The 13,241-nt window shown below is 38.0% G+C and overlaps 1 protein-coding gene across 1 annotated transcript in view; it reads right to left on the reverse strand.

The window, feature by feature from the left end:
• Nucleotides 1-260: 260 nt before the first annotated feature.
• Nucleotides 261-13,241, reverse strand: part of LOC133569820 (LIM zinc-binding domain-containing Nebulette-like) — a 25,986-nt gene continuing 13,005 nt past the window's right edge. Inside the window, exons 3-4 of the mRNA XM_061922443.1 lie at nucleotides 4,346-4,430; nucleotides 261-1,160 (exon numbers count right to left, since the gene is read on the reverse strand). Of these exons, the coding sequence (XP_061778427.1) occupies nucleotides 837-1,160; nucleotides 4,346-4,430 (409 nt within the window). The 3' untranslated portion in view covers nucleotides 261-836. The remainder of the gene's footprint in view (nucleotides 1,161-4,345; nucleotides 4,431-13,241) is intronic.

The following is a 13,241-nucleotide window of genomic DNA, read 5'->3' on the forward strand; positions in this document are numbered from 1 at the left end:
TCTAATTCAGACATATATATATATATATACATACACACAAACATATACACATACATTTAAATACTTATATACACACATACATATATATATACACACACATATATATACACACACATACATACATAATATGTATGTATGTATGTATGTATGTATATATATATATATATATATATATATATATATATATATATATATATATATATATATATATATATATATATATATATATATATACACACACAGCCCGGCCCCCGGCTAAATTGTTCTAACCCAATGCGGCCCCCCAGTCAAAAAGTTTAGGACCCCTGCTTTAATAGGTCAATAATTCATAACATTGATTTTGATTCATTAATATTTTTTGGAGTAATGACAGTTTTAAAGAATAAAACATTTTGTGTTATTAGTCAACTTTTTCTTGTAACATTTCACTCGTTCGCTGTTGTATTCTACTTTTACATTTTTCTAATAGTTGTTTTAGATCGTGCCACGGGCCATTAAAAAAATCTGCTGCTGGCCCCAAATGGCTGCACTTTGGACATCCCTGCTCTGAGCCGACGGCTGTCTTCATCATCCTTCTAGAAGTTTCAACCACCACCCTCCTTTTAGATGTCGCTAACAAATTCACAAACGTCACATCCGCCCCAAAAAAGTCGTCACTCCGACTCTCTCGACACGTTTGACACATTTTGTTACCTAAGATATTTTGCAGCAGGAAGCACAGACACACAACACACACACACACACACACACACTCGTTACGTAACGTTCTACTGACACCATTCTCCCATTCGCCCACCATATCCGCCTCTTCATCCTCCCACGTCCCTCCCTCCTCTTCACGGCGAGGTCAGAGATGCGAGGGGAAGCCCGCCAGTTAGTGAACAAGTTTGTGCAGCTGTGAGAGGTTCAGAGGTCACAGAGGCCACTTCTTTGTGTGTGTGTGTGTGTGTGTGTGTGTGTGTGTGTGTGCTCACTGACAAAAACTGCACCAAATCACACTCATCCATTTTAACACACACATACACAAACAGCGTGTGTGTGTGTGTCCATACGTTACTGATCTGCTCCTGCGTGCGTCTAAGTCGCTGCATCTCCGGCGTGTCGGACACGATGCTGAAGCCTCGGCCTTTGCTCTCCTCAAAGTCTTTCTTGTACTTCACCTGCGGGTGGCAAAAGGGGGGCGGAGTCAAGTCGCTATATATACGGCAGTGTTTCGCAGTTAATTTCTTTAATGTTAAAATGTAATAATCACTTATTCTTCTCTTCTTTGATACTTCACATAAGTTTTGGATGGCGCCACAAATTTAGGTATCAATCCGATGCCAAGTCGTTACAGGATCATACATTGGTCATATTCAAAGTCCTCATGTGTCCTAAGGACATATTTCCTGAGTTTATAAACATAATATACATTTTGAAAAAACAAAAGTGAAGTGAAGTGAATTATATTTATATAGCGCTTTTCTCAAGTGACTCAAAGCGCTTTACATAGTGAAACCCAATATCTAAGTTACATTTAAACCAGTGTGGGTGGCACTGGGAGCAGGTGGGTAAAGTGTCTTGCCCAAGGACACAACGGCAGTAACTAGGATGGTACAAGCGGGAATCGAACCTGCAACCCTCAAGTTGCTGACACGGCCACTCTACCAACCGAGCTATACCGCCCATAAAAGAAGATGTGATGCCAAAAAATATCAACCTTATCATAGTGGTATCAACTAGATCAGGGGTGCCCATTACGTCGATCGCGAGCTACCAGTCGACCGCGGGGGGTGTGTCAGTCGATCTCCAGCCAGGCTTTTAAAAAAAATAGACCTAAAAATTAGTGATCATCAATCTTCACCAAGACGTCACTTAAATGACATTCACGGTACCGGAGGGTCTTGTGAGATGACGCTGGCTGCTGCAAGATCATTATTATTAAAATATGACCGAGAGGAAGGCGAGAAACACTTTTTATTTCAACAGACTCTCGCGCCGTCCCTTCCGTCAAAACTCTAAAGGCCGACTGCACATTTCCTATCTTCACAATAAAAGCCCTGCTTCATGCTGCCTGCGCTAACTAAATACAGAGTCTCGGAAAACTGGCGTGCACAAGCGATCCCTCAGAAAACTGGCGTGCACATCACTTGTGCACGCCAGCTTTCCGAGACTCTTATTTTGTTAGCGCAGGCAGCATGAAGCAGGGCTTTTATTGTGAAGATAGGAAATGTGCAGTCGGCCTTTAGAGTTTTGACGGAAGGGACGGCGCGAAAGTCTGTTGAAATAAAAAGTGTTTCTCGCCTTCCTCTCTGTCATTTTTTCATAATAATGAACTGGCAGCAGCCAGCGTCATCTCACAAGACCCTCGGGTGCCGTGAATGTCAATCAAGCAATCTACGGAATTTGCCGCCAATGTTTTTCTTGTAAAGTGTATGGAAGCTGGATGAATTAGATGCCAAAAACCAACCACTTTCATGTGGTGTTGTACAGAAAGGACAACTTTTTTTCTCCTCCATTTGAAAATGTGGGCATTATCATCACTACTGTCTAATTCCAATCAATGCAAGTCATCAGAATCAGGTAATACACCAACTTATATTCTTGTCTTCGTGAAAGAAAGACATCTATATGTGTTACACATGCTTGTATTATCATTAAACACATTTAACTTGTTTACAAAAATGTCTCTTTCATAAATAAATAAATATAAATGATATATATAAATGAGGTAGATCCCCTCGAGTTGGTCAATTGAAAAGTAGCTCGCCTGCAGAAAAAGTGTGGGCACCCCTGAACTAGATACACTATTGTACTTGGTATCATTACAGTGGATGTCAGGTGTAGATCCACCAATGGCGTTCGTTTACATTGTGAAGCCGGTGAGCTATGGTGTGTAGTGAAGCATGTTTAGTTATTCCTCGTCCTACAGGGATGATACTTGTAAAAAAAATGTACTAGATTTGTCGCCATGGGGGCGAGGATTAATGATTTAGAAGTAGCTAAAACACTGATGGACGTTAGCTGCTATCTAGCTCACCATGTCTTAAAGCACCTCTTCCTGAGGGCAAATCAGTGTTATAACTTCACCTTTATCGTCAGTTTTTAAGCCAAAACGTGTCACAACTTGGCTTGGACATGGATTGTTTCCTCGATGCAGATGAGGATCAGCACGAGCGAGGCGTGGACGTGAGTACATGATATTTATTTAATAAACAAACAACAAAAAGCGCTCACAACGGAGGTACAAAACTTGGCTACACAGTACAAACGTGAAAGAAAAACACCTGCTCGATGGCATGAAATGATGGACATAAACTAAAGGACTTTGCACAAAAACAATTGGCTATGAACTATAAACAAAGACTTGGACAAAATGAACAGCGTAGCAAGGCATGAAGCAGATAAACGAGGGCGTGAAGGAGGTGCAGCATGGGTAGCGTGTGTGCGAGTGTGAAGATCCCAGGACGAAGACAAGAAAAAGAGTGACTTAAATAGCTATGATCATTAGTGAAAACAGGTGTGAGGCTGAGAACAGGGACGTGACAGGTGAAAACTAATGAGTTGGCATGGAGACGAAAACAAACCAGGAAGTGCCAAGACAGAACTAAAATGTCCAAAAAAACTAAACATAACCTGACCAAAACCAAAACAGAAACTTACAGGCGTGACAAAACGCGTGCGTTCTCCCTATTCTGTCTACACACTGTGTGTGCTTGTAAGTACTCTGTGATTGCGCACTGCCGAACATGCTCCTCTGCTCGTAAAACCAGCATTGACACGACGTGTTGCCAATCAACCTATCCCCAGGTGCATGTCTTTGGAGGTGGGAGGAAGCCGGAGTACCCGGAAGGAACCCACACAGTCACGGGGAGAACATGCAAATTCTACATGGAAAGATCCTGACTACTCAGGACATTATATTAATTGAATTTGTTTTCAGCTAAAAAAAACAGATTTTCAAGGTTATGATTTTGTCGTGGCGGTTGCCACCGTCAGTTACAATAACGGGAAACCCTTAAAACCCAAACTTGAACCATTTGATGCTGAAAAATGTAATCAAACAAACTCAATGAACACTAATACATTCAAGTTGATCATCAACTCAGGGGCACAATATATTCAACACTTTAACCTACAAAACAATAATGAATAAAGCAATTTGTGCTCGTTTTTATTTGAATCAAAACGAGGAAGTCAGGATTAATGGCGACACATTTTTTTGCAGTGCACATTTTTTTGAAGCGGGGTTTGATGCTTGATACTGATAAAGCATGTTCCTGGGATCACACATCACTATTTGAGAAAGACTGCTATACGGCATCATGTGACGTGCAGCTGACAGAAGAGGAAGCGGGGCGCTCACCTGACTCTGCAGCTCGCTCTGCTGCCTCAGTCTCAGATTTTCTGGAGTGTCGGTCACAGTCGTGAAGGATGTTTTGGGATAATGACTGCAGGGAAGAGAGAGACACGAACACACACAAACACACACGGTTACAATCAATGTTCGATTAATGCTGACTGAGCAGTTTTCTCCTTAGCGCGATTACAACACTGGTTAACTGCTGTAGACCACCACAGATAGATTTAGCACTACCTGTTCCCCCAAGCTCACAACCACATTACATCGCACCTGGTCTCCCACATATAAGAAGGCAGAGCAGGAGGAGCCAACTTACTTTCTCAGTCACAGGTGTCAGACTTAAAGGGGAACTGTACATTTTTACAGGGGGAATTTTTCCTATCGTTCACAGTCATTATGAGGGACAAGAACACAAATGTTTTGTGTGTGTGTGTATTATATATATATATATATATATAAATAAAAGAGATGCGCGGATAGGCAATTATATCATCCGCAACCGCATCACCAAAGTCGTCCTCCACCCACCGTCCACCCGAACCAACATTTTATCAGAACCGCAACCGCCCGCCCGTTGAAACGCATCAGAGGTCGGCCACCTCTACCACTCAAAGAGCTATTTTAGCCCGTTTCACACAATGAAGCCGCTAACGCTCTCGCGAATATCTAATGGTGTTCATCCTGATGACAAGAATAAGGACATGCTGTGAAGCCGTTGCCTTTAACACCTTCAACAAGATGTATAAACCGATTGTTAGTCCGGCAAAATGTTATATGCAGCACACGTACAAGATTGAAAGGCATACTGGGTGATACAGAGTACACTGATGGTTGTGATATAAACAATTTTAACACTCTTACTAATATGCGCCACGCTGAGAAGCCACACCAAACAAGAATGACAAACATTTCAGGAGAACATCCTCACAGTAACACAACATAAACGCAACATAACAAATACCCAGAATCCTTTGCATCCGTGACAAATCCTGAATATATTTTACACCCCCGCACCCCCAACCCCGCCCACCTTATCGACACACTGGGGGGGTTGCTGCTAGCGGGGTGTATAAAATAGTCAGGCTGTGTCATGGATGCAAAGGATTCTGGGTATTCTTTGTGTTGCGTTTATGTTGTGTTACATTGAGGATGTTCTCCCGAAATGTGTTTTTCATTCTTGTTTGGTGTGGCTTCACAGTGTGGCGCATATTACTAAGAGTGTTAAAATAGTTTATATCACAACCATTAGTGTACTCTGTGTCACTCAGTATGCCTTGCAGTCGAGTGCGTGTGCCTGACAGACAGCAACATGTTGCTGGACTGACAAGCAGATTTTACATGCTGTAGAAGGCGACAAAGCCAATGGTTTCAAAGCACGCCTTAAGTCTTATTTACTGGGTAACTGCCGGCAATCATTCTAGAGAATGTTAACGTCTCCTATTGTCTTCTTCGCTTTGTGACACGGGTCCTAAATGGCTCTTTGAATGGTAAAGGATACCGATCCCTGAACTATGTATAACAAATATTTTCGAATGGTTCAACCGCCACCCGCCCGAATCTAATTAAAATCTATTTTTTCATCATGTCACCCGCCCGACCCGCGGTTTATCCGCAGATGAGACCGCAAACCGCGCATCTCTAATATATATATATATATATATATATATATATATATATACAAACCCAATTTCCATATGAGTTGGAAAATTGTGTCGGATGTAAATATAAACGGAATACAATGATTTGCAAATCATTTTCAACCCAGATTCAGTTGAATATGCTACAAAGACAACATATTTGATGTTCAAACTGATAAAAATTTTGTTTTTTTGCAAATAATCATTAACTTTAGAATTGGAAGCCAGCAACACATGACAAAGAAGTTGGGAAAAGTGGCAATAAATACTGATAAAGTTGAGGAAGGCTCATCAAACACTTGTTTAGAACATACCACAGGTGTGCAGGCTAATTGGGAACAGGTGGGTGCCATGATTGGGTATAAAAACAGCTTCCCAAAAAATACTCAGTCTTTCACAAGAAAGGATGGGGCGAGGTACACCCCTTTGTCCACAACTGCGTGAGCAAATAGTCAAAACAGTTTAAGAACAACGTTTCTCAAAGTGCAATTGCAAGAAATTTAGGGATTTCAACATCTACGGTCCATAATATCATCAAAAGGTTCAGAAAATCTGGAGAAATCACTCCACGTAAGCGGCATGGCTGGAAACCAACATTGAATGACCGTGACGTTCGATCCCTCAGACAGCACTGTATCAAAAACCTCTAAAGGATATCACCAAATGGGCTCAGGAACACACCACTGTCACTAAATACAGTTTGTCGCTACATCTGTAAGTGCAAGTTAAAGCTCTACTATGCGAAGCAAAAGCCATTTATCAACAACATCCAGAAACACCGCTGGCTTCTCTGGGCCCGAGATCATCTAAGATGGACTGATGCAAAGTGGAAAAGTGTTCTGTGGTCTGACGAGTCCACATTTCAAATTGGTTTTGGAAATATTCGACATCGTGTCATCAGGACCAAAGAGGAAGCGAACCATCCAGACTGTTATCAACGCAACGTGTAAAAGGCAGCATCTGTGATGGTATGGGGGTGCATTAGTGCCCAAGGCATGGCTAACTTACACATCTGTGAAGGCACCAATAATGCTGAAAGGTACATACAGGTTTTGGAACAACATATGCTGCCATTTAAGCGCCGTCTTTTTCATGAACGCCCCTGCTTATTTCAGCAAGACAATGCCAAGCCACATTCAGCACGTTACAACAGCAAACTTCGTAAAAAAAAGAGTCCGGGTACTTTCTTGGCCCGCCTGCAGTCCAGACCTGTCTCCCATCGAAAATGTGTGGCGGATTATGAAGCGTAAAATACGACAGCGGAGATCCCGGACTGTTGAACGACTGAAGCTCTACATAAAACAAGAATGGGAAAGAATTCCACTTTCAAAGCTTCAACAATTAGTTTCCTCAGTTCCCAAACGTTTATTGAGTGTTGTTAAAAGAAAAGGTGATGTAACACAGGGGTGAACATGCACTTTCCCAACTACTTTGGCACATATTGCAGCCATGAAATTCTAAGTTGATTATTATTTGCAAAAAAAATGAAGTTTATGAGTTTGAACATCAAATATGTTGTCTTAGTAGTGCATTCAACTGAATATGGGTTGAAAGGGATTTGCAAATCATTGTATTCCGTTTATTTTTACATCCAACACAATTTCCCAAATTATATGGAAACTGGGTTTATATGTATATATATATATTTACATACAATCGGGCTATGCACCGATTGAATTGATTTCAAAGACGTTGGTTTGAGATCCAATGAAGAACCGGTCTGGCTCGTAAGTTGAGGTACTGTGTAAGTATTCTTCTGCGTGTAATGACATCGCTTAAAAACAAAAAGCGACTTTTTAGTGACAGTTTTCCCTGTGAAAAAACTCCAAAAACTTCATTTGGAGTTCTAAGCATATTTCCTTTGCTTTCCATGTTTATTCCTGGTTAATTATGCAAATTTGACATCCTGTACTCTTTGCGGATTAGGTGAATAAACACCCCGGCTATAATTAGAGCATTTAAGTGGAAAAATGAATGCACCCTAATCCTTAAAGGGTAGTTGCTTCTTTCCACACCCACATGCTACCTCTTCACGTAGTTCTTGTTGTAATCCTGTTCGCCAACAGCGATCCACACAAGTTGTGCTGTAGTGACTGATGGCAATGAATGTGTGTGTGTGTACAAATTCCCATGACTGTTATCTACGTTGTTGCCATGGAGAACAGGAAGCTCCTGCACCTCCACGCTGCATGAAGAAGTAGTGTGGGCAGCACAGTTCTGTGAGCGCACGGTCGCAGCTTGGGCAGCGCGGGCTAACGTGCAAGCAAACATTCCCACCTGCACTCAGGTGACCCCTTTAAGCTGGTTAATGATTAGCATAAAGGCTAACTTCCATCAAGGTCTCCGGTCTGCTTGGTGTTGTGGCGTTGTGTAGAAGACCTGCATGTAGGTGACATCCTTTATCATTGCAAATAATAAAATAACACTGCCAATCATTGGTGTGGCAAAATGTTTTGTCGAACTATCATAGTTTTTATCGTTTTTATCATTCATAACCAAACCCCCAACTTGTCATAATCTCTCCTAACTAAATTGTTTTTGTCTATTATAGCTTTTATGTTATTAACAATGATAGGGTTTTTTGTTTTTAACGTGTTATCATTCATAAACAGCACCTCCACTTTGTCCAAATAGATAGAATAGAATAGAATAGAAAGTACTTTATTGATCCCTGGGGGATATTCAGCAGCACAGTTCGCTCACAATAGACAATAATAATAATAATAAATAAAAGACATGCACCTGGGGATAGGTTGATTGGCAACACTAAATGGTCCCTGGTGTGTGAATGTTGTCTGTCTATCTGTGTTGGCCCTGTGATGAGGTGGCGACTTGTCCTGGGTGTAAGCCCGCCTTCTGCCCAATTGTAGCTGAGATAGGCACCAGCGCCCACAACCACCCCAAAAGGGACAAGCGGTAGAAAATGGATGGATGGATAATAAATACAATATATCATAAAAATAATATATGAATAATATCAATATTTTTTACATATATTCTACATTTAAGTGCAGTCAAGTCAAAATCTCCATAAATTGTTTCACTTTTTTTGTGCTGCAAACTTTTTTCTGTCAATTATAAATTTTATGTTAACGTTTTATCACTCATAACCACCCCCCACCTCTCCAACTTGTCCAAATCGCCCCAATTTTGTCCCAAACGTTTGTGCGGAAAACACTTTTTGTCTAACTGTTTTAGTTTTTATGTTATTATTGTAGTTTTTATGTTATTATGGTGGTATTATTCATAAACAGCCCCCCAGCCCACCTTGTCAAAATCTCCCTAAACTTGTCCCAAACGTTTGTGCTACTTTTGTGCGGAGAAAATGTTTTCGTCTAACTATTATAATTTGTATTTTATTATTGTGGGTTTTATGTTATTAAGGTGGTATTATTCATAAACAGCCCCCCAGCCCACCTTGTCAAAATCTCCCTTAACTTGTCCCAAACGTTTGTGCTACTTTTGTGCGGAGAAAATCTTTTCGTCTAATTATTATAATTTTTATTTTATTATTGTGGGTTTTATGTTAAGGTGGTATTATTCATAAACAGCCCCCCAGCCCACCTTGTCAAAATCTCCCTAAACTAGTCCCAAACGTTTGTGCTACTTTTGTGCGGAGAACATCTTTTCGTCTATTATAATTTTTATGTTATTATTGCAGTTTTTAGGTTACTTACATTGTATTATTCATAAACAGCCCCTCGCCACACCTTGTAAATATCTCCCTAAATTTGTCTCAAACATTTGTGCTACTTTTGTGCAGAAAAAACCTTTGTCAAACTATTCTAGTTTTTATGTTATTAAGGTGGTATTATTCATAAACAGTACCGCACCCCACCCTTGTCAAAATCTCCCTAAACTTGTCCCAAATGTTTGTGCTAATTTTGTGCTGAAAAACTTTTTCTTCAACTATTATATTTTTCATGTTATTATCGTAGTTTTTATGTTATTAAGGTGGTATTATTTATAACAAGCACCCCCACCTTGTCAAAATCTCCCAAAACTTGTCCCAAACGTTTGTGCTACTTTTGTGCTGAAAAACTTTTTCTTCAACTATTATATTTTTCATGTTATTATTGTAGTTTTTATGTTATTAAGGTGGTATTATTTATAACCAGCACCCCCACCTTGTCAAAATCTCCCCTAAACGTGTCCCAAATGTTTGTGCTACTTTTCTGCTGAAAAACTTTTGTTTAACTTGTATAGTTTTTATGTTATTTATGTAGTTTTATGTTATTAAGGTGGTATTATTCATAAACAGTACCGCACCCCACCATGTCAAAATCTCCCTTAACTTGTCCCAAACATTTGTGCTACTTTTGTGCTGAAAAACTTTTTCTTCAACTATTATATTTTTCATGTTATCGTAGTTTTTATATTATTAAGGTGGTATTATTTATAACCAGCACCCCCACCTTGTCAAAATCTCCCTTAACTTGTTCCAAACGTTTGTGCTACTTTTGTGCTGAAAAACTTTTTCTTCAACTATTATATTTTTCATGTTATTATTGTAGTTTTTATGTTATTAAGGTGGTATGATTTATAACCAGCACCCCCACCTTGTCAAAATCTCCCTAAACATGTCCCAAACGTTTGTGCTACTTTCCTGCTGAAAAACTTTTGTCTAACTTTTATAATTTTTATGTTATTATTGTAGTTTTATGTCATTAAGGTGGTATTATTCATAAACAGCCCCCCGCCCTACCTTGTCAATATCTCCCTAAACCTGTACCAAACGTTTGTGCTACTTTTGTGCGGATTTTTTTTTTTGTTTGTTGCATAACTATTATACTTTTTATGTTACTATTGCAGTTTTTAGGTTACTAACGTGGTATTATTCATAAACAGTGCCCCCACCTGGTCAACGTCTCCCTAAACTTGTCCCAAACATTTATGCTACTTTTGTGCTGAAAACCTAAGTATTACAGTTTTTATGTTATTAACAATTATAGTTTTCATGTTCATAAAAAATAGAGTTTTTGTGTTAATAACGTGTTATTTATCATGACCAGCCCTCCGTCCCCCAACCATGTCAAAATCTCCCTAAACGTGTTCCAAACAATTGTGCAAAATATTTTGTAAAACTGTTATAGTTTTCATGTTATTAAGGTGTTAGTTTTTATTTTATTAAAGTGTAGTTTTTATGTTATTAAAGTTTGCTTTTATAACCAGCTCCCACCCTTGTCAAAATCTCCCCAACCTTGTCCTATTCGTTTGTGCAGCAAAAATGTCTCATTATTATAGTTTTTTATCTTATGAACAATTAAAGTTTTAATGTTACTAACAATTTTATTTTTGTGTTATTAAGGTGTTATGTAACAGGACCAGCCCACCCCCCCCAACCTTGTCAAAATCTCGCCAAATGTGTCCCATTCATTTGTGCAGCAAAAATGTCTCACTAATATAGTTCTTATGTTATTAACTACTATAGTTTTTATGTTATTAATGCGTTATTATTCCTTACCACCCCCCCAACTTTGTTAAAATCTCCCTATTAGTTTGTGCTAATGTGTGCAGCAAAAATGTCTCACTCTTATAGTTTTTTTTGTTATTAACTACGATAGTTTTTATGTTAATAATGTGAAATTATTCATAACTAGCCTTATAACATAAAAACTATAGTAGTCAGACAAAAATGAATGTGGAGAGGTTTGGGAATGTTAGGGGCTGGTTATGTATGAGGAAACAATAATATAACAAAATATAATAATTAAACTAAAAAAAGTTTGCAGCACAAACGCTTGGAACAAGTTTGGGGAGATTCTATCATGGTGCTGGGGGGCGGGGGGGGGGGGGGGGTTATCATTAAGAACATGTTAACATAAAAACTATAATAGTTAAGAACTGCAAAAGACCAAAGAACTAGCAGCACAAACGTTTCGGCTAAGTTTAGACAGATTTTAACAAGGGGCAGGGATCTGGTTATGAATAATATTTTGTCAATAACATCAAAACTAAAATAGTTATTTCAAAAACTGTAATGGAGAACAGATTTTTGCAAAAATTTAGCACAAACGAATGGGACTAGTTTGGGGAGATTTTAACGAGGTAAAGGGGAATGTTTTGAATAATAACTCGCTAATAAGATTAGAACTATTTTACTTAATAAAATAAGAACTTTATTACTTAACATAAGAACTATATTACTTAACATAAGAGCGATATTACTTAACATAAGCACTCTAATAGTTAATAACAAAAGAACCATAATAGTTAATTTAATATATTACTTAACATAAGAACAATATTACTTAACATAAAAACTATAATAGTTAATAGTATAGGAACTATAATAATGAATAACATAAGAAATATATTATTTAATAAAATAACTATAATAGTTAACATAACTATAATAGGTAATAACATAACTATAATAGTTGACATAATATATTACTTAACATAAGAACAATATTACTTAACATAAGAACTATATTACTTAACACAATAACTATAATAGTTAATAACATAATAACTATAATAGTTAACATAACCATAATAGTTAATAACACAAGAACTATAATAGTTAATAACATAACTATAATAATTAATAACATAACTATAATAATTAATAACATAGCTATAATAATTAATAACATAATTATAATTAATAACATAACTATAATAATTACTGACATAAGAACTATAATAATTAATAACATAAGAACTATAATAATAACAAGAACTATATTAACATAAAAACTATAATAGTTTACATAAGCAGTCTAATAGTTAATAACATAAGAACTATAATATTTAATAACATAAGAACTATAATAGTTAATAACATAAGAACTATAATAGTTAACATAGGAACTGTAATACTTAACATAAGAACTATAAGAGTTAATAACAAGAATTATAATACTTAATAATATAATAACTATAATAGTTAAGAACATAACTATAATACTGGTACTTAACATAAGAACTATAATAGTTAAACATAACTATAATAGTTAAGAACATAACTATAATATTTATTATAATAACTATCCGGGCTTCACGGTGGCAGAGGGGTTAGTGCGTCTGCCTCACAATACGAAGTTCCTGCAGTCCTGGGTTCAAATCCAGGCTCGGGATCTTTCTGTGTGGAGTTTGCATGTTCTCCCCGTGAATGCGTGGGTTCCCTCCGGGTACTCCGGCTTCCTCCCACTTCCAAAGACATGCACCTGGGGATAGGTTGATTGGCAACACTAAATTGGCCCTAGTGTGTGAATGTTGTCTGTCTATCTGTGTTGGCCCTGTGATGAGGTGGCGAC

Source organism: Nerophis ophidion, linkage group LG15, assembly GCF_033978795.1.
Source record: "Nerophis ophidion isolate RoL-2023_Sa linkage group LG15, RoL_Noph_v1.0, whole genome shotgun sequence".
Classification (NCBI taxonomy): domain Eukaryota; kingdom Metazoa; phylum Chordata; class Actinopteri; order Syngnathiformes; family Syngnathidae; genus Nerophis; species Nerophis ophidion.